Genomic DNA, 22,665 nt, shown 5'->3' on the forward strand with positions numbered 1-22,665 from the left:
TTCTTGTACCGGATTTCCTCTCTGGTAAACGAGAATACCCTGAAGACTCTGGCAGGAGCACTCATTCAAGGGTACTACGACTATGCTTGCACCTCACCCCTGCCCACTTTGACAACCTAGGATTGCTTAGAGTAGAAGACAGAGTACAGCAACTTGCAATGGGCCTGGTCTACAATATACACTACACTACTAAGGTACCCATGTACATGTCAAAATACTTCCCAAAGGTCAGTGAATACCACGACCACAACACCAGAGGGAACTCCACAAATCATGTTAAACCCAGATTCGGCTCAAACAAGGGACTAAACACGTTTAGCGATTATGCCACATCAATGTGGAATGCATACCCAAAGGAATGTGAATCACTATACAACTTTCAAAACCACTCTCAAATAGCACCTACTGCAATTCGAAACTGGCCCCCATAAATGTCTGAACCCCCCTCCCACCCCCTCCTAATGTGTTCCCTCCCCCCCATATTATTTACTTCCACCCACCCACCCCCTCCTAATGTGTGTCCCCCCCCCTCGTATGTAAATATTTACTGTTATGATCTCTGTTTAACAGTACTGTATATGTGCATATCTTGTATGTCATAAATGTAACAGTACTGTATATCTGTATGTCATGTATGTCATAAATGTCATGATTAGATTAGATGATTAGATTAGATTATTATATCTGTATATCTGTATGTTGTGTATGTCATAAATGTCATTATGAATTGAAAATGGGGGACCCTGATGTAAACAAGATGAAAGTATTTCTCTGGTCTGCATCCCCTTAACAAGTGTATTGAGCTGTACTGTACTGTCTGTACCCATTCTGCAATCTGTTAATTAAAGTTTTCAATCAACCAATCAATCATAAAAACATATAAAATATAAAAACAGGCACGGACAAAAACAGAAGAAACTAAATCACGTATGTATGTGGCCAAACGCCAACCTGAAGAACAGGTTTATTTTTTTATTTTTTTTAATCTTTTTTCCCCCTCCTTTTTCCGATTTTTCTCCCATCCCACTGTTAGTCGTTATGCCAATTCCCAACCCCCTTCCTGGTTGTTGCGCACTTTCCCCTACTGTTGGTCCGAGAGGCCGGAGACTGTCACATGCTTTCCTCCGACGCATGTGCAGCCAGCCGGCAGCCAGCCTGGTCGCGCAGATTCTCACTGGGAGAGTGTAACGTGTGGGAGGCCGCACTACCTCTCTCCAGATCCTACCCTCGCTGAGCAGGCGCCCCGACCGAACTGTAGGGGTCGCTGTCCACAACGCCCAGGACCCACCCGCCAGCTTTCCCCACCCCCTAATACTGCCAATTGTATTAGTGTGAACGGCCAGCCAAGCTGGTGACAACGCCGGGAGCTGGATTCGAACACGCGAATCCAGTGTCTCCAGCGTTGGTGACGAACGCAATCTCCGCTACGCCACCTGACCGCCCTGAACAGGTGGGTTTTTAGCTGCCCCTTGAACGAGTCCACAGAGGGGGAGGCTCTCAAGACCTGGGGAGCTCATTACAGAGCCTATAGGGCCACAGAGGGGGAGGCTCTCAAGACCTGGGGGAGCTCATTCCAGAGCCTAGGGGCCACTGCTTCAAACGCTCTGTCCCCCTTAGTCTTTAGAACCTCTTAAGCTGCGACAGCCCATATCAGGGCAGTTTTTCTGACTTTTTGCAACCGGCATTTTGGCGACCCCTAGTGGCTCGGGGTGCATATTTTGTAATACAATATATATATCGAATTGAAGACTTATTTGTTGCCTGTCGATAGCGACAAAATCCGACAAAATCCGTTCAGCGGTTCTCGAGTTACATGCCGTATTTGAGGCTTGTGCAAAGTACACGGTATTGCGCGAAATACCACTCCCGACTTAGGCTGCAGTAGTTCCATCTAGATCCGATCTCGAAAATGATTGTGGATCGTTGTAGCCAATGAGTGTGGCTTCCAATGATATGTGTGTGAATCAGGGATCTAGGTGAACAACTAAATTCTTTAACAGGAAGCCAAATGAATTGAAGTCTATGAGAAAACTGAGTTTTTCTTTGTACACAGTTTACCCAAATCACTCCTAATCACTCATTTCTTTATGATTTGGATATGTACTACATAAGGCTTCAGGCTATGGCTCCGTCTGGATTTGTAAGCCATACCACCTTCTGGGGAAATACTACCTCTGGACTACTAACTACTACAGAAAAACTTGAGTAACAAGTTTTTTTTACAACTCAAGTTCAGACCTATGTAACTCTATTACGTTAGCACTAATAGTGAATTTTGGTTTGCAAAAAAAGTATGCAGTCCTCAAAAACTAAAACTAAAATGGACAATTTTGGGGGCGCTTGCTAACAGGTTCCTGGTTCACCAATCACCGCCCTGATCAGAAGACCTCAGGGACAGGCTGGAGTTATATAGGGGTGTATGAGGTCCGAGGTGTACGTGGGGGCTGATATGTAACTTAAAAAAAAAAATAAAAAAAAAATCTTATTTTAAAGTCTTAAGCCTAGCCGATTTATGTAATTATATTTATAATTATTATACATTTATGAATTTATTTATGTATTTATTTTAGAATATTGTTGCCATGGACTTCATTAGATATCCGGGCTGCAGTGCTTTGTTTTTAATTCCTAAAATCCACGTCCACTGCAGACAACTCCCAGCTGTTGTTTTCGTCATTTTCATGGGGGAAAAAACGTTTCCTCCGGATGACATCACTTATGGGCTCAAAGTCAAACTCAATTAACTCTTAAACCAAATGAAACCGTGGGACGTGTGTGTGGGAGAGACAGTACAATTATGTTTCATACTATCAACCAATGGCGGGGAGGAGTTTTATCATAAGGGGAAATAAGCGGCCTCTCGCAGAAAACTATACACTATACATTCTCATGTTGCGCATGCCCAGAGCAGACATGGGGACAGATTCCAGGAGAAGCATGCAGCTGCAGAGCCGCAGCGCCAGCAGACCGCCGGTCCTCAGACCGCCGGACCCGAGAGCGCCGCTGGCTCTGCGGCTCTGCAGTTGCATACTATTGGATTCCAGAGGTTGAGACGGGGAACGGGACGCTGAACGGGACAACACCGGCATACGTCCTGACTCCTGTCCTATACCTTCGAACCCCCCCACACACAATGATGATTGTACGAACCGGCGCCCCGGTGTAGGTTGGCCAACGAAAGTACGTGTTATTTTTTATGGGAGATTCGGTTTCTCTTATCGTGCGTCATCATGATTCCCAAACACGGGCCGCCCGGCGCTGGAATAAGAAGAAGAGGGGAGGAGAGGAAAAGTTTTGAAACAGCATCGCAGCAACAACAGGAGTTGGGAAATAGAATAATAACGTTTTTTTAATGAGGAGATGAATCTCGGCATCCCCGCGAACTCGCTTTTGCTTTTCCGCGCCTGCGATGAGGGCGACTACGAGACCGCCCGGGGGGTCCTGGAGCCCGGCGGCGGGGCGAGGGAGTCCGGCGGCAGGCAGAGCAGGCTGCGCTGCTCCGAGGCGGGCTCGGAATGCAACAACGCCGCGGACAGCATCACCGCCGCCGCCCACCGGGACGCGTCTCCGCTGGTGCCCGTGGACTGCACCGACGAGGAGGGCAACACCGCGCTGCAGTTCGCCTCGGCCAGCGGCCACGAGAACCTGGTGCGGTTCTTGCTGAGGAAAGGGGCCTCGGTGGACAGCCGGAACAACTACGGCTGGACCCCGCTGATGCAGGCAGCTAGGTGGGGCGGCCGCCGGGCTCGAACTAAACTTTAAAAAGTGTCTGATAACTCTATAATCACAAACATGATATAGATGCGAACAGGTTATTGCTCATGCTACAGCTCTGTTATCTTCTATTCCGTTCCGTTATAGCATTATGTGCCTTAACAGTTAACCATGAAATTACTCCCATTTCCCCCACATAATATACATCTTCGTTAGAATATAATAGAATATAATATATTACCTACAATTGCCCAGAGCGTATCCGGGTTCTTGCACACGGGAGCTACAACATAATTACACCTGTTATAAGCCACTTTACAAAAGTGCAGTAGTAGTATGAAATATTTGATTGAAGTTTATTTTATGCAACAACAACAACCAATCAAACAACAAGTCAGATATAGCCTCAGCCTTAAGCCATTCAAATAATAAATACAAAAAATGTAAAAAGTCAAACTCAATAATTTGTCATTACATATTTGAAAAGGAGTGGGAAGAAGTTTACACTTATTTAATCCCACCCCTTTTTACTCATCATCAGATCATACTTTAATAACTTTACTATACTTGACTAACTGCTCTCTTTATTATCAGACTTATAATGAAAAATGAAGTTAGTTATGACATTTTTTTTTTTTAATAATTCCTTATTATTATTTGCCAAAACTGTAGGTTACCCTGTATACCATAGTTTCTCTCTCTAGGCCATCCTTCATCCATTCCCAACCAAACCTACTGGAAGACATTAGACATATCCATCCCTTGGTCTTAAGGCTGCCTGGCTGGGCCTATAAACAATGCCTAGTGGTACTATATCAATAATATACATGTATAATATAATATACATTTTAAGCCATCGAAAAGGTAAATAAAGCTATACGGTATTGTAATCGTATGAGTCTTTTCAGATCTGGCCAAAAACATGTATAAATGTTGTGCAGAAAATACTGTAGGCCTATACTTTACTTCATTGCATAATGAAATGTGCTATCATTCAACAAAGAGGCCTGTTTTAAAAATCAAACAAACATGCGGCACGGTGGTGTAGTGGTTAACACTGTCGCCTCACAGCAAGAAGGTCCAGGGTTCGAATCCCGCTTGGGGACCAGGTTTCCATGATGCCAGTTACCCAGGTGGGGTATCTCCCAGGCCTTTCTGTGTGGAGTTTGCATGTTCTCCCCGTGCTCGCAAGGGTTTCCCCCCCCGATAAGATAAACCCAATGGAAAAACATGCACAACAACAAGATCGCTAACGCTGTGGCGTCCTTGACGAAGACGGACAGGAGCACTTGGATTGGTCCCCTGGCGCGGCTCACGTGGCGCCTGTCTGCTCCCGGCTGCCCTTGGGGGGGAAGGACGACGGGATGGGTTAATCGCAGATACGCATTGTATGCATGGTTCGCATGTGTGCCAAATGATGACCTCGGAGCAGGTCCTAAATTATTATTATTATTATTATTATACATGATTTTAGAAGCGGTATCAAATTCAGTATCAGAACTGTCCCCACCGGTCCCAGCCCTGCTCCCCTCCTGTCCCCTCCCCAGGTTCGGTCACCTGAGCGTGGCCCACATCCTCTTGGAGAACGGTGCCGAGATCAACGGACGCAACCGTATGGGCGCCAGCGTTCTGGCAATGGCGACCCGAGGAGGACACACCCACGTGGTCAAGCTCCTCCTGGAGGGCGGGGCTTATGTCGACGACTACGACCACCTGGCGATTGTCGCGGAGGGCGTCTCTAATGGCAACAACAACAACAGCTGCAGGTAAGGCAGTCCGTGCATGCCGCGCCCTGAGGGTACAGACAGACAGTCATGGGATTCTGGACTAAATCATATCTAACAACAATAATCTTCTCAGATGGGGGCCCCTGAGACAAGATCTTATCAAATGTGACATGTTACGTATACATTTTGGGGTTCTTGACATGAAAAAGTTTGAGAATCGATGTCTTACACAAAGGGCATTGGCCTGTGAGCCACGGCTAGTGAGTGAGTGAGTGAGCGAGTGAGTGAGTGAGCGAGCGAGCGAGCGAGTGAGTGAGTGAGTGACATTGCCGCTCGAGGTGCTTTGTATCTAAACATGTAGATGGAATCCTGATCTGTATTCCTGTTGTTCCATAGTGGGGGTGGTTTTGGCAGTGGTGAGGGCTGTGTGAGTGGAGGCCTGGGGGGCTGTGGAGGAGGAGGAGGAGGAGGAGGCAGAGAGTTCATGGACATCACTGCGCTTCTGGTGGCCTGCCAGCACGGCCACGAGGCTGCTGTGCGCCTGCTGCTGGAATGGGGCTCCGACGTCAACTTCTCCCAGAAGACCACCGGCTGGGGAGCCCTGATGCTGGCCACGCTCAGTGGGAAGGTGTGATGCGTGGGAGGATGGAAGGATCGATGAATGGATGAGTGGGAGGATGGATGGATGGATACATGATTGAGTTAAATGGGCACTTTACCAAAAACAACACTGATTTATCTTGCATATAATCTCACACACATCCAAAAACTTTAAACAGTTTTGCAGTCAATTAGTTTGAATATGGCCACCAGTGATGTCATCGGGGACATTGAATCCTTGTGTTTTTTTTACTAATTACAACCCAATGAGATGATAAGGCAACAGTCCCTATAAGACAAGGTCCCTATTTTTTCATCAACATAATTTAATGTTTTTTTGGTGAAGTGACCACATCTTTTTGGTGAAGTGCCCCTTTAAGGAATTGATGGATGAGTTGGTGGATCAATACATGGATGGACATGTGGGTGGTATATGGCTCCTCATAGAACTAAACCATGACATAATAGAATCTCTTGAGTTTTATTGTTGTTCTGCTTTTGACAAAGGGTAGCAAGCAGTAAAGTGGTGTGTGTGTTTTGAAGGTGGGCGTGGCCCAACAGCTGGTGGAGCGGGGGGCACAGCCTGACCAGGTCAACGTTCTGTCCAAGACGGCCTTTGAGCTGGCTCTGCACCTCAAACAAAGAGACATCAAGGCCTACCTCGACTCCATCACCACCGTACGACCACAGACAGGTAGAACTCAAGCGTGTGCAAGGTGTAGACTCTTATGTACTTGAGCTATACTTGTGAGGACCAATCCAAGTAAGACGTAAGACGTGAGAAATGTGTGGATGAAGCGAGGGAGTTTTGGACTATTGACTTTGAAAAGAGGCTATATTAGGGGTCAGAGCTTACCGTTGGGTTTTGGTTGGAATGGAAGGGTCAAATGTAATAAATAAAGTATAGTAATGTGAGTGTCAAAAGTAAAAAAATTAAAAATAAAAAATTTAAAGAAAGTCAAAGTCATGTTTATTGTAATTTTTCCATGTGACATGGAAGCACGAGATACAGTACTCAGGTCTCGGTTATGGCCATAAAATACTAAATAACTAGAATAAATACTGAACCTCATAGGGGTGATGCATCGATTAATCGAAATGCATCAATTCTAATGTGATGATTCAACTGCATCGATTTGAAAATGTTTTTTTGTGTGTGTATAGTTTTTATTGACCTATAGTCCATTCATGCTGAGTGAATCAGTTCCCCCAGCCACATTTGTGTATTCAACATTTTGGGGGGAATTAACTGATAGAAAATGAATCGAATCGAATCGTGGTCAAATGAAGAGATTTCATGATGCATTGAATCGTTGCCTGAATAATCGTAATAGAAATTAATCGTTGTGAGGTCGCATCGTTACACCCTAACCTCCTCATGATAGACATACAAGCTGATTAAATAAAAATCCAGTAAAAACGAATCATTCAATAAAATAAAATAAAAATTATTCAGTAGAAAACGAATTAATTCAATAAAAACCTAGTCTAATTCAATAAAACTGATTGAATTCAATCAAACTAATTTGATTCACTGATTAAAAGCTGGGTTGAACTGTTCAGTAGTCTCACAGCATCAGTGTGTGTGTGTGTGTGTTTGTGGTGGGCCGGGTTTGGGGGTTGTGCCTGTGTGTATGTGACACAACTGGGTCTACTGCAATTAACATTAGGATGAGAGTGAAGCCAATACTACGCCTTTAGTCTCTCCTAAAGGACACTGTCACAGATCAACACCTTCACGCACCTGAGCCCTTTGATGTCTGTGTGCTTCTCACACAAAGTGTGGCTAGTGCACCTGTCACTGTGAAGCCCTTTCTCGTGAAGTTTAGATTATTATTTGGCACAATAAAATTAAATAATAGACAAAACAAAACCACATCCTGCGGAACATTCAAGATAGTATAATGCCAGCGGTCATGACCCCCCCCCCCCCAGGGGTTGCAAGGTGATTTTGGGGGGTGGGCGAAAAGACATGCAAATACATTGTGTTTATAATCTTTGGTATAGAAGCTTTTCTCTATTGAAACAATGAAACAATTGGTTAATCAAGTTCTATAGCTCGACAAGGGGAAATAAAAATCATTCTTAAATCAAATCAAATCAAATTTATTTATAGGGCCCGACAACACACGTTAATGTCCCCATGGGCCGTACAGGTCTTCTTTAAACAAGTCAAGAAGACAACATAACAATAAGTCAAGAACAGAACAAGAACACCATAGGGTCCAAACATTTTTTAGATGAATGCAAATAAATGAAAGAATGCAAGCACTCCCAGACATACCCCACGCGAAGGTAAGGAAAAACTCACTAAAACCTAACAATAGGGAAAAAAAGCTCCACAGGCAATGTGGAGGAGAGAAACCTTAGAAGGGCCGTTCAAGGGGGGATCTCCCTTCTTAGATGTCGGTGATAGTAGTGTTGCAGACGGACAGTTGGTAAGCATGCACTCATGTGTGTGGTGAGACACAGATGAGTGCATGCAATAGCAACTGTACATTTTGAAAAATTAAAGATAGAGCTAATAGCGATAGCAACTGAACATTTTGAAAGATTAAAGATAGAGTTGATAGCGGATCTATTTGAGGCACAGGGGCGGCGCAAGAGGGTCACGTCCTCCCCGTCTTAGTCACGGGACATTCAACACTCCGGTCGTTGCTCAGGGACAGCCGGAGACAGGGGGAAGGGGGGTGGCGCAGAGAGGGTCGCGAACTCCCCGACATCATCGCGGGACATCCGGCACTCCGGTCACCACTACGAGACCTCCGAAGACAGGGGGGCACGCAGAGGGGGTCGCAATCTCCCGGCCTTCGTCACGGGACGTCCAACACTCCGGTCAACACTCCAGGACAGCAAGTCATAGGAAGACAGGGAGACGGGACAGGCGTTAGACAGCTCATGAGATTGTAGTAGGCGGACATAGCAATAGATACAAGTGGTAGGCATATATGTGAATGGAGTAGATATATGAAGTAAGCGTATTATGTGAATAGAATAGAAGTACTTAACCCAGCAATGAAACCGCGTTGACTGTTAATCTGTTAACAGTCTGTTAATCAGTTGACAGGACCACGGACAGACGGCGGTGAATAACTGATCCAATGCCTCGGAGGTGCATGTAGAGCAGTCACTACAAGCTTGGCCAAGACCCCGAGGCATCCATCACCTTGGTCAGCGCCAGGAGACGGGTACTCAGAGAGAAGGGGGAGGGAGGGGGGGGGGGGGGAGAGGGGGGGGGGGGGGAAGAGTTAGAGAGTTCCCATGTTTGTGGTGCTGCAAAAGAGCAGACATGTAGTACCCTGTAGTGCCATGTAGTACCCCGTAGTGCCATGTAGTACCCTATAGTACCCCATAGTGCCATGTAGTACCCCGTAGTATCCTGTAGTACCCTGTAGTGCCATGTAGTACCCTGTGGTGCCATGTAGAGCTATGTAAGCCATGTAGTACCCTGTAATGCCATGCAGTACCAAGTAGTACTCTGTGGTACCATGTAGTACCCTGTACCCTAACTAAACTACCCTATAGTAAACTACCCAGTGGTACCATGTAGTACCCTGTACCATAACTAAACTACACAGATTAATCTAAAGGTCAGTCCCCGACCAGGTGAGATCAAGGTAGGTTGAAGGAGAGAGAGAAAAGATGAGTCTTAAGCAGGGATTTAAAAGCTTCGACAGAGCAGGCGCCCCTGATGACGGCAGGTAATTTGTTCCACAGGTAGGGAGCGCGGTAGACAAAGGCTCTGTGGCCGGCGGATTTCTTTTTAACCCTAGGGGTCGATAGAAGCCCCGCATTTTGTGAGCGCAGAGCACGAGCGGGCGAGTATCGGGAGATGAGATCAGATAGATAGAGCGGTGCAAGCCCATTTAAAATTTTGTAGGTGAGGAGTAGCACTTTAAAGTCAGAGCGGGCTTGGATAGGAAGCCAATGTAGGGCGGACAGAACTGGTGTGATGTGATCAAATTTTCTAGTTCTAGTTAGTATCCGTGCAGCCGCATTTTGCACGAGTTGAAGATTTTTGATGCTTGAATTAGGTAAGCCTGAAAAAAGTGCATTACAGTAGTCCAGACGTGATGAGACAAAAGCATGAATCAGGGTTTCAGCATCAGCCAGAGTTAAAATGGGGCGTATTTTTGCGATATTACGAAGATGGAAGAATGCAATTTTGGTGACATTTTTTATATGTGCATTAAATGAGAGGGAGGAATCAAAAATGACTCCGAGGTTTTTTATGGTGGAGCTCTGGGATACATGACAGGTATCAAAGTTGAGGGAGATGTCCTGAAACAGGCCTCTGTGGTTTGGGGGGCCAACAATTAACATCTCAGTTTTATCTGCATTAAGGAGTAGAAAGTTTTGCGACATCCATTTTTTGACGGCAAGCAAGCAGGCCTCAAGGTTTTGTAGTTGGGAGGAATCATTTGGCTTAATAGGTATATATAATTGGGTGTCATCAGCGTAAAAATGAAAGTTTATGCCAAATTTGCGTATGATATCGCCGAGGGGTAGCATGTAAATCGAAAATAGCAAAGGGCCCAGGACAGAGCCTTGTGGGACACCACATTGCACTGGGAGGGTCTCAGATGTTAAATCATTATAGACCACGCAGTGTGTTCTATCAGTTAAATAGGATTTAAACCAAGCTAGTGCGAGACCCCGAATGCCAACATGGTTCTCAAGCCGACCTAGAAGAATCGAGTGATCGATAGTGTCAAAGGCTGCACTGAGATCAAGCAATAAGAGCACAGAGGTGAGGTTTGAGTCAAGAGAGAGCAGTAAGTCATTTGTGACTTTGGTAACCGCCGTTTCGGTGGAGTGTAAGGCTCTAAAGCCAGATTGAAATGATTCATTAAGATTATTGTTTGATAAATGGTCAGTAAGTTGCGTTGCGACGATCCGTTCTAACACTTTGGATAGGAATGGGAGATTGGAGATAGGTCTGTAATTTTTCAAGATTAGATGGTCAAGGTTCGGTTTTTTAAGTAATGGTTTAATAACGGCTGATTTAAAGGCCAGGGGCACCACGCCAGTAGACAAAGAGGTGTTGAAGATATTGAGTAGGGCAGGGCCTAGAGTTGGGAAGAGTTTTTTGATGAGAGTTGCTGGGAGAGGGTCAAACAGACAGGTTGAAGGTTTAGCCGCGCCAACCAGTTTAGAGAGGGCACTAAGTGAGACGTTTTCAAGGCAGCATAGCGTATGACTGGAATCAAAGTCAGGGGGAATGCCCGTCAAAGGTTGGGAGGGACTCTGATTGTTGAGTAAAGCAACAATTTCATCTCTAATGAGGTCAATTTTCTTGGTAAAAAATGTCATGAATTCGTTAGCCGAGAACGCATGGTTTAGGGCACTTGGTTGTTTCTGCGTAAGTTTTGCAACTGTGTCAAACAGAAACTTTGAGTTGTTTTTGTTTTCATTTATGAGCCTGGAAAAATAAGAGGTTTTGGCAAGTGAGAGTGCCTTTTTGTAGTTACGTAAACTATCATTCCAGGCGAGGCGGAATACTTCGAGTTTGGTCGAACGCCATTTATGTTCAAGTTTGCGACAAGCCTTTTTAAAGGAGCGCGTTTCCTCCGTAAACCAGGGAGTTAGTTTTTGCGGAGCACGTTTAATTTTAGGTTTAAGGGGAGCGACAATGTCGAGGGTGCTACGAAGGGCGGCATTAAGTTTGTCTGTAAAGAGATCAAGGGGGCCAGAGTAAGAGAGGAAGGGAGAGAGGGTGTCTGGTAGGCAGTTAACTAGAATTGGGACAGTTGAGGCGTTAATACGACGGCTCATGTAGGATTCTACACTGTCTGGGCGAGAAACCGTCAGATCAATTTGAAATTTGATGAGGTAGTGGTCTGAGAGAGCAGGAACATAGGGGGAGACGGTCAAATTTGACACAGTGAGACCGCGGGCTAGGACTAGGTCAAGGGTGTTCCCACCACTGTGAGTGGGTTGGTCAACGATTTGAATGAGACCGACAGAGTCAATGATGTCGGTAAAAGCCTTATTTAGGGGATCTAGAGTTTTATTGGAATGAATGTTAAAATCACCAACAATTAAAATGTTATCTGAGCGCATAACAAGCTCAGAGATGAAAGTTGAAAATTCATCTAGGAAGAGGGTGTAAGGGCCTGGGGGGCGGTATAGGACAGCCATTACAAAGGATGCAGTGGAGGTAGGAATCAGACCGCCACACTTTCTGTTGGGTGGAGAGGGATGCAACAGGAGCACCTCAAACGAGGAAAACTTACAGTTTGCGTCGGATGTAAAGTTGTGCTTAGAGTCATAAATTAGAGCAACTCCGCCTCCTTTCTTGGAGGTGCGTGCGATGTGGGAGCTACTAAAATTAGGGGGTGAGGCCTCGTTTAAGGGCAGAAAATCATTAGGTTTAAGCCATGTCTCAGTGAGGCCAAATAGGTCGAGACTATGGTCTGTTATCAGTTCATTTACCAAAAGAGCTTTGGTTGGCAGAGAGCGGATGTTGATAAGGCCAACCTTCACACTCTCTGTATACTTAGCAGCGCGGTTTTCAGCCATGCGGGTAGGTTTAATCGCAATTAAGTTGGCATGGTTTATCGCACAAGGACGAGCTGGGTAAAGCGGAGCGTAACGGGATATTCTAGTTTTGATTGGGTATACAGGTTTAGGGGTAGAGATAGAAAGAGAGGAGTGGGGAGCCTGGTGGAGGAGGGACCGAGCAAGAAAGGTATAAGGATTGGCAGGGTCCATCAGTTTAGCATGACTAGCAGGCTCGCTAAGAGCCTGCACCCTGGCATGCTTGTGGGGTGGCTGTCAGCCCGAAGCTATAATCTTGTCTATATTGCGAGATAAGAGAGAGGCGCCTTGCATGTTAGGATGCACGCCGTCCTTTCTCAGCAAGCCAGGGCGCCCCCAGAAAGAGGACCAATTATCCACGAACCCTAAGCCCTGTTCTTTACAGTATTTTTCCAGCCATCGGTGTAGAGAAGCTGTCCTACTCACGAACTCATCATCATGCCGGTTTACAGGCAGGGGGCCAGAGAAGATTACTCGATGCCGACTCATCTTTCTGGCGAGGTCAGAAAGCCTAACTATGTTGATCTTTGTGACCTCAGAGACTTTCATCCTACAGTCATTATTTCCGACGTGTATAACAATATGGTCGAATTTATCTTCAGTGGGTGTGATACGTGGGTTACCTTTTGCCTTGACTATGCTATTCGCCAGAAATCTCAGGTTGGCTTCAATGTCGGTAGCTCTGGCTCCCCCATAACATTTGATCTCGGCTGGCTTGTCTAGCAAAATATGCCGGGTGATGGAGTCGCCAATCACAAGGACGGAACGACGGGGTTGCAGTGGAACCGGCTGCGTACTGGGACCGGAACCCGCAACACGTGTAAAATCATGTTGCGGAGCAGGTGCTGTTGAGGCCAAGGCCGAGCGGTTACACTGCCGCTTCGTAGTGGGCGCAAACGCCTTGTCCTGAGCACTATGTCTGGGACTCTCCAGACGAGAAGACCCCGCTAGAGGCTCCTCAGAAAAGCCTGTAGTGTCCAAGACGTCTAAAGCTGACTGTTTTCCTGACTCAAGTTCAAGGACACAACTCTCTAACAGAGTTAACCTTTCTAGGAGAGAGGGACAGACAGGACAGACAGAACACATAGCCATGCTTACACCAGGTAGAGCAGGAACAAATAAAGATACGAAGTACTATGGATCAGCTGCTAAAGGCTATGTGTATGAAGCCGATTGAAGGTTTAGCTAATGAGCTAAAACCAGTGGGTCGAGTAAGTTGACAAGCTAACAAGGCAAGACCAGAAAATGCAGGTACAAAGGAGTGGCCTGCTAGAGGAGGGCAGGTGAGGGGCAGTAGATACTCTAGTGCACTCGGTTGCCTCCTCAGATAACTCCAGCAGGAAAACTCCAAGTCTTTGTCTGTCTTAGTCGGTCGCCGGCGCTCTGCTGGCGCTTGGATAGACTACACTTAAATCCCTATTGAATATTGTCCCACACCTGTAGGGGGCTAGTCCCTGACTGATTGGACTAATTACCACAGGCTGCTCAAGTCAAACCCAATGGGGTTGCACAGAGCCTGATTGATTAACAACAAACAATTATCAAAATATACAATGGATTGAGTACTAACTTACATTACTCAGCAAGAACACAGTGAAGTCAGCTCAGGTTTTAGAGAAATGTGTGCACAGGCAAATGTATTTAAACAAGCTTTGCCTCTGACTGATTGGACTAATTACCACAGGCTGCTCAAGTCAAACCCAATGGGGTTGCACAGAGCCTGATTGATTAACAACAAACAATTATCAAAATATACAATGGATTGAGTACTAACTTACATTACTCAGCAAGAACACAGTGAAGTCAGCTCAGGTTTTAGAGAAATGTGTGCACAGGCAAATGTATTTAAACAAGCTTTGCCTCTGACTGATTGGACTAATTACCACAGGCTGCTCAAGTCAAACCCAATGGGGTTGCACAGAGCCTGATTGATTAACAACAAACAATTATCAAAATATACAATGGATTGAGTACTAACTTACATTACTCAGCAAGAACACAGTGAAGTCAGCTCAGGTTTTCTTCTCTGTAAAATGTAATAATTCTTTCCATGCTTAACTATGTATAGATTGGATAAATAAATACATACGTACATATTGGATACATACAATAGATTTGGATAGATACAAGACTTGCAGTCCAAAGTGCTTCACAGCAGTAAAATAGACATAAAATGGACATAGAATAGACATAGAATTAACATATAATTGATGTTTATTTTGGCTTCCAACGATTATGAAAACAAGATAATCGACTTTCAGCCAGGTCATGTTGTTGTTTTTCACTTCATTTTAATTTAAAAAGACAATAAATGCATGACGTGTGTACAACCCATGTTGGTCCATGTTGGTGAGCGACCTGTTGAAGTGGGCCTGTTGTTTGAACCCCTCAGAAGTCTATCTTCTCTCTGTCTTCTCTCTGTTCAGATGATGAGAAGAGGAGGCCAGATGTGTTCAGCGCACTCAAGTTGGGTGAGTTGAGTTCAACACAATATCAATGTTTTGTTTGAAGAAAGGTGTATGGTATGGTGTGTGAGAGAGAGAGAATATAATTAAAAAAATTATGTTTGTTAAACCACAAAAAAACAAATGCATGCAATAAGATAAGATATTCCTCTATTGATCCCCTTGGGGAAATGCAGGCATCATAGCAGCAGGGAGGAGGGGAGAAGGGGAGTGACAGGTATGGGCATAGTAATAGTAGAAAGACAGGCAATACAAATTATAGTACAGTAGAAAAGTAAAAAATATGCAGTGTAAACAATGGACCTAATTCTCGAACATGTTCATAACTATCTTTGTAAAAAGTCCTCCTCCGGATTCCTGAACGTGTGAAACGGTCTTAATAAATGGCCAAAATCATCACAGCTGTGTTCCCATGACTGAAGAACATCACTCATTCGTACACCTTCATTTGCATAAAGAAACACCCTGCCAGCTCCTTATAAGGAGAGGCTAACCAGTGCATCTGGTTTGTGTTAACCCTTATGGGTTAGATTAGAACCCTTTGATTAGATTAGATTCAATATGATATGTGCAGCCCCCTGGTTCTCCTAATAAAACAAGGCATTCGAATAATAGAAGTCTACTGTTGCTGGAACGATTCATTACGCACATATACAGTGTGTGTGTGTGTGTGTGTGTGTGCAGGCACGTGCACACATAGAGGCCAAGGGGTGCTTGAGCACCTGCCTTTTTGAGCCTCATCAAAAAAGTGCCCTTTTTGAAAAAAAAATATATATATATATATATATTTGTTTTACCGTTACGCATATAGACTGCCCTTCCAACTGAACAATTTCAGGATAGAATCAAAATATTAGGTAAAGAGAGAGAGATGCCCCATATTCCATTGCAGTTTGCACAGCCTTCTCACCGTGCCTCTCCGCGGACCTATATATTTTATGCATAGCGTGGGTGGTGATGATGATGATGATAGAAACCGCTGTGGCGCATACAGTTGAATGCTGGTATTACACTCATTGAGGGACACGAAGAAGTCAAGTCCGATGGGATTTGGGAATCTCAAATACAAATCGGGATTGGAATAAAAAATGCATTTATATTAAACAATACAGAATATACAGCACTTCTTGGGGTCTGTAGGGTAAGCACTTATTCCCTCCCCCCTGAACATTTATGGAGATGTATGGGCCTTTTAAGTCAGTGATAAAAGTGTCTTTCAAGGATAAGTGAGCTCCTGCACTGATTATTATAGTTCAATATTCAATATTTGATCACCAAAACCCCCCAAAAAGCATAAAAAGGGGGGCCCCCGCCCGAAAAGGGCCCTTAAAAATCGCGCTGGCGCACGCACTCGGTTAATATATACACACAGGTATAGTGCCCTTTTCAGCCTTTGAGCACCTGCCCCTCTAAAGTCCTGTGCACGTCCCTGTGTGTGTGTGTGTGTGTGTGTGTGTGTGTGTGTGTGTGTGTGTGTATGTGTGTGTGTGTATGTGTGTGTGTGTGTGTGTGTGTGTGTGTGTGTGTGTGTGTGTGTGTGTGTGTGTGTGTGTGTGTGTGCTTGGCGCAGGTGGCCAGCGCGCATCTCCATATTATCTGCATCAGGATGCTGCATGGTTAATGCAGGTTTAGTTCTTATTGCGATTGGGTTTAGTTCTTATTTATTTAGTAATTTGCCGTGTGTAATGCTCACGATGCCTCGTTGTTCTCAAGTTCTGCTGCCGTTAGGTCTCCGGCTGCTGGCAGCGGTCCCTGCCCACTGTTGTGGAGCCTGATGGCCACAGGTACAAAGGACTGGCGAAGGCGGTTAGTGGTGTGTCGGGGGGTATGAGTCTGTGGCTGAACATGCTTCTCATCTTGACTAGCTCCTCGTAAGATAAGATAAGATATTCCTTTATTGATCCCCTTGGGGATCATAGAGAGGGTGGGAGGGATTATCCAGTATAGCGGCCAGCTTCCTTCTCATCCCCCTCTCTGCCACCACCTCTAGTCTGACCAGCTCGCCTCCCACCACGGAGCTACCCTTCCTCACCAGCTTGTTCAGTTTGTTGGTGTCCCTTGAGTTGATGTAGCCCCCCCAGCATACCACAACATAGAAGAGGATGCTGGCTACTACAGACTGGTAAAACGACTGCAGCAGTCAATTGCACACATTGAAGGACCTGAGTCTCCTCAGGAAGAACAGCCTGCTCTGTCCCTTCCTGTAGAAGGCCTCTCTGTTGTCGGACCAGTCTAATTTATTATTTAGGTGTACTCCAAGGAACTAATATGTCTCCACCATCTCCACCTCATCCCCTCGGATGGTGATGGGAGTCGTGGGGGGTCTCTTCTTGCCTCTCCGGAAGTCCACCATCAGCTCCTTGGTCTTGCTGATGTTGAGTTGGAGGTGGTTGCTGTCGCTCCACCCCACAAAGCTTTCCATCAGGGCTCTATACTCATCCTCATTGTCGTCAGTGAGGTAACTAACAATGAAGGAGTCGTCGTAATCATAATAATACTAACAAATCAGGTGATAATCACAAAAAATTAGGGATGCTCGATATTGGCTTTTTTACCGATACCGATATTCCGATATTGTCCAACTCTTAATTTCCGATACCGATATCAACCGATATCAACCGATACCGATATATGCAGGGTTTCCCACCCCAAAAAACGGAATAATTTCAGGTAACTAATAATTTCACTGGATATATATATAACAAATATTGTTATTGTTTTTAGTTTTTTTTAAACCGATACCGATATTTTCCGATATCACATTTTACTGCCGATATCGGCCGATAATATCGGTCGGCCGATAATATCGGACATCCCTACAAAAAATGCATGAACAACAAACTCTCTCTTAGAAAGAAAGAAAAAGACAAAGAAAGTACTTTATTTCTCATTGTCTGTATATTTGTGTATTCGTATTAACTAGGTAACTCCCAGCTCGTTAAGGAGATCCTGGAGGAGGACCCGGCCCAGGTAAATTCATCCAATCAGGAGGGAGCGTCACCTCTGATGATGTCGGCAGTGAGCGGCCAATTGGAAGTGGTGCAGCTGATGGTGGAGAAGAACGCTGACATCGACAAGCAAGACGGCGTCCATGGCTGGACTGCACTCATGCAGGCCACCTACCACGGGTGAGCATGAGCTGTCATTACACGTTTCAAGTTTGTTTATTAAATATCACAATAAAATACAGGTACTTTACAGTGAAATGCTTGGTTATGTAGGAGCCCCTGAGTGTGCTTCATACAGTAAAAAAAAGTAAGTAAGTAAGTAAAAAGTAAGTAAAGAAAAAAATAAAAGTAAGTAAAGAGGAATATACAATATACATATATACAATATACAGTGCAATATACAATCTAAAGTAATAAAAATTTGTAAACAGTGAGGTACAATGCAGAAAATGAGGTACAAAACGTTGAGGTAAGGTGCAATTTCAAATGAGGTATGAATGTAGTGCAAATCTCTTTAATAATAGATAAATATAATGTAGTGTTAAAGTGTCTAAAGTGAGTGTTAAGGTGAGCGTTTGTTTAAAAGTGAGTGTGTTCAACCATTATCTGAATTAAAAAAAATAATATAAAAAAAAAAAAAAAAAATCTAACCCTAACTAACCGTACTGTCATGCACTTGTCCTAATAAACTAACCTACACTGTAGCACTCAACACTTTGATGAACATTGTTACTCAGCTGATAGAGTTGTGCCCTTCCTGATGGCTTGTCGTACAGAACTTGTAAGTCGCTTTGGATAAAAGCGTCAGCTAAATGACTAAATGTAAATGAAATGAAAATGTGTGCATGTGGATGTGTGTGCAATGAGTGTAGATGATGGGTTGTTACATGGAAAGCACAAAGGGGTATTTGTAATCACCCGTGTGTGTGTGTGTTCATGTTTGCCTGTCCTTAACCGTGATACCCAGCATTTCTTATCCAATTTGGCATTAAAATATTGTCCAAAACAGTCAAAGATGGATGTCTCTCTCTCTCTCTCTCTCTCTCTCTCTCTCTCTCTCTCTCTCTCTCTCTCTTTCTCTCCTTCTCTCCCTCTCTCCCTCTCTCCCTCTCTCCCTCTCTCCCTCTCTCCCTCCCTCCCTCCCTCCCTCCCATTAGCAATAAGGACGTGGTGAAGTACTTGTTGAACCAGGGAGCAGATGTCAACCTTCGAGCTAAGAACGGATACACAGCCTTCGACTTGGTCATGCTGCTCAATGACCCGGGTACTGTTTGTCCCTTATACTGTCTATATAGTATATCCTGCCTATATAGTATACTATACTGTCTGTCCCTTATACTGTCTATCTATATAGTACCATTTTGTGCTGAATATAAGACTTATACGATTTTCTTAGAATCTTTTTTGAAAAAGGGGCTTGTCTTATTTTTGGGGTCTAGACCTTTAACTCATTCCCCGCCAACAACAAGTTTACTCGTTATTGGGTGCCATGCGTTGAACGCCAACAACGAGTAAACTCGTTATTTGGTAGTTTTTTCTTTTATTCAATATTTGTATTCATTATACATCCACATACATACATCGCATCCTGCTAGATGGCAGTGTTGCCCACCCTTTGAAACCTTATATCTCACCCTGTGTTACACTTAAATCCCTCCGGGCGCTAAAGTTAGACGGAGCCGAGTAAATCGCTTGATTCGACCACTTCGAAATGCATCTGGCACACTATATCCATAAGTTGTGCCAAATTATGTCCGGGACCAGATGGACACCAATACTGAAAATCGCGATCAGACAATTAGAATATTCTTTTTGGAATAACCCCGATCAAAGGTAAAGACTATCTGACATCAATTTCAGCTTGATCCAACAATGTTTTCATATCGATCCAGCTGATCAGCGTGTGTAGTGTTCAACACGAATGCCGTTACTGGCCATCAAAGCATAAAAGAACGCCCCCCCCCCCCCCCCCCTTCATGCATTCATGATGAAACATAATACCTATTATATACATTTGATTTGGAAATAGTAGTGTGTCCAGGCAAGAAACGCCAACGCTTATAGTAGAATACACGTAGCACCCTATCAGATTTTCAGGAATGATCCCGGATCACTCCTAAACTATACATATATTCACCACGGGATAACGTGCAAATGTATGTATGAAAAAACTCTTTTTTGCATGTTCGATGGAAGAAAGTCACTGTCAAATGACCATAGTATTGTCTCCATAGCTATAATATAGAATATAGATATAGCTCTCCAAACATAGTGACGCACAGTGAAAATATGCTATGGAAACCTGGCATGTTAGCCACAAGGACCAGGCTAATGGCTGGCGCCCAATGTGTTAAATGTCAACACATAATTCACAACAGCTCGAACAAAATAACAATACAATAACAACAATAACAACAGAGGAGGACTTACGATTTAAGATCATGGTGATCAACGAAGCAGAGTCATCAAACAACTGTCGAGCAGCCAAGAAATATGATGTTACAGAGTGTAATGTTAGAAGATGGCAAGCCCAAAAAGACATGCAAACAGTCAGAGGAAAGATGTTGACCAAAATATTTTAAAAACAATAGCCTATTGTTTTATTCAATGTGTTTTTTAATAAAATATTACTTAAATTTTTTCGAATAAAATAATGTTTTTTTCCCAACGATTTGGTCTTCAAAAAGTACATTTCCAAAAAATTTGTCTTGAAAAAGAGAAGTGGTCTTATAATCAGGGCTGTCTTATATTCAGACCAATACGGTAAATACTATACTGTCTGTCCCTTATACTGTCTGTATGGTATATACTATACTCTCATGCCTCTGATTCATACTGTTCCTTCTTTCCCTCCTTCTGCCCTCTCTCCCTCCCTTCCATCTTTCCTTTTATCTTCATTCCCTTCTTTCCTCCCTCCCCCCTCCATCCCTTCTTCCTTTCTCTCTCACTTCCATCATTGCTTCCTCCCTCCCTCCCTTCTATCTATCTTTCTTTCTTTCTTTCTTTCTTTCTTTCTTTCTTTCTTTCTTTCTTTCTTTCTTTCTTTCTTTCTTTCTTTCTTTCTGTCCTCACTCCCTCACCAACTGACTATTTGTGTGTGTGTCCCACCAGACACTGAGCTGGTGCGTCTGCTAGCCTCAGTGTGTATGCAGGTGGATAAAGAGCGTGGGAAGCACCGTGGCAGACCCTCCATGAAGCGCTCCAAGAGTCGACACTCCCTCAACAACGTGCCCGTTCCTCCAGACGACAAGGGCGGCCTCAAGGTAAACCTCAACTGAACTGAACTGAATAGAAGGAATATAAGTAGGGAATGGTAGCGTGTCCTCAGAGTCTTTGTCTCCTGACTGGTAGGTAGGGTGTCCTGAGATGCTTTGTCTCCTGACTGGTAGGTTAGGGTGTCCTTAGATGCGTTGTCTCCTGAATGGATGGCATTCTAGTTTTTATCAACCCATTTAGTTTCCTAACCTATTTGCTTCCTCCAACATCAGTCCTGGTGGAACAGAATGTCCAATCGGTTCCGCCGGCTGAAATTGACTCACACCCTGAGGCACGGCCTTTCGTCCAATCGCCTGGCTCCATTCCCCGACGACATGGAGGCCTCACTGGACGCCACCATGAAGTCGGCTAACAGGGCCAACGGGTCGCTGGCCCCGCCTCCTGCCCCGGGCGGGAGTGACGTCAGCAACGCCTGGGCAGTCAAGAGCAAAGATAGTGGTGAGCAGCAGGGCCCGCTTTCAATTCAATCCATTAAAGATTATTGTTGATATTGTCATTGTCGACTTACTAATGATTGAATATCCAGTACAATCCTTCCTTATGCCAAATGTTTTTCAATATTCTAATTTGAAAGGTGATCCACTTCCTGAATAAATTTAACTGAGAGTGAAATGAACCCAACCCACGTAAGCATAGTAGTACTGTAGTTGAGAAGTATACTTGAAATATGCTAAAAGTACAGTATATTCTAGAGAAAACAAACAATGGTACCTTGTGGGCTATTGTTATGACCTGGCTCAAAGTCACGACACACACTGGTTCAAAGGAATAACAAAAGGACATTTATTGTAAATTAAACAAATAATATCAAATATAAATGGGATGTGTAAAGACAGTGGTGTCAGTAGTGTATGTCAGTGAATGCATGTGTAGTGGTGTAGGGCTGTTGTACGGTGCAAAGCAAAAGACAAACAAAACTACCGTAATATGACCAGGGTTACAGTAGGGCCGCTCCATTATGTAAAAAAAAAATCATAATCATGATTATTTCGATTTATATTGAAATCACGATTATTGAACACGATTACTCATTGATTTGAGAACATCATATGACGACTTGTTTGTTTTACCTTTCTGGCTGCCTTTCTGTCATCTTCTACAAGTTACCAAAGCGGTTTCAAAATAAGTGGAGAAACGCCTATGTGAAGGAAGGGGGCGTGCTGCATTCACAAGACAAAATGAGAGCAACAAGGCATGCGGCACAATAATTGTTTTATTTCAATTCTCTCGTTTGTGTGATCGTGGGAAGCCAAAGTGGTAATTGAATATCTCGAGCTGCAGCCACAATGAGCCCAGTGGTGGGTCATCATCAGCGGTAACGACACCCCTCCCCATCCTGCTGGACAGCCAGTCTTCTGAAACACAGAACAAGACACAAGGCACCAGCAGAGCAGA

At 44.3% G+C, this 22,665-nt stretch overlaps 1 protein-coding gene across 1 annotated transcript in view; it reads left to right on the forward strand.

Moving 5' to 3' along the window:
• The first annotated feature begins 3,099 nt into the window (after nt 1-3,099).
• The window catches only part of anks6 (ankyrin repeat and sterile alpha motif domain containing 6), a 35,657-nt gene continuing 16,091 nt past the window's right edge, over nt 3,100-22,665 (forward strand). Inside the window, exons 1-9 of the mRNA XM_084325677.1 lie at nt 3,100-3,728; nt 5,262-5,480; nt 5,838-6,069; nt 6,585-6,735; nt 15,008-15,052; nt 17,970-18,174; nt 19,152-19,258; nt 21,106-21,257; nt 21,483-21,708. Of these exons, the coding sequence (XP_084181803.1) occupies nt 3,361-3,728; nt 5,262-5,480; nt 5,838-6,069; nt 6,585-6,735; nt 15,008-15,052; nt 17,970-18,174; nt 19,152-19,258; nt 21,106-21,257; nt 21,483-21,708 (1,705 nt within the window). The 5' untranslated portion in view covers nt 3,100-3,360. The remainder of the gene's footprint in view (nt 3,729-5,261; nt 5,481-5,837; nt 6,070-6,584; nt 6,736-15,007; nt 15,053-17,969; nt 18,175-19,151; nt 19,259-21,105; nt 21,258-21,482; nt 21,709-22,665) is intronic.

The sequence above is a fragment of the Notolepis coatsorum genome (assembly GCF_963971535.1).
Source record: "Notolepis coatsorum genome assembly, chromosome: 12".
Lineage (NCBI taxonomy): Eukaryota > Metazoa > Chordata > Actinopteri > Aulopiformes > Paralepididae > Notolepis > Notolepis coatsorum.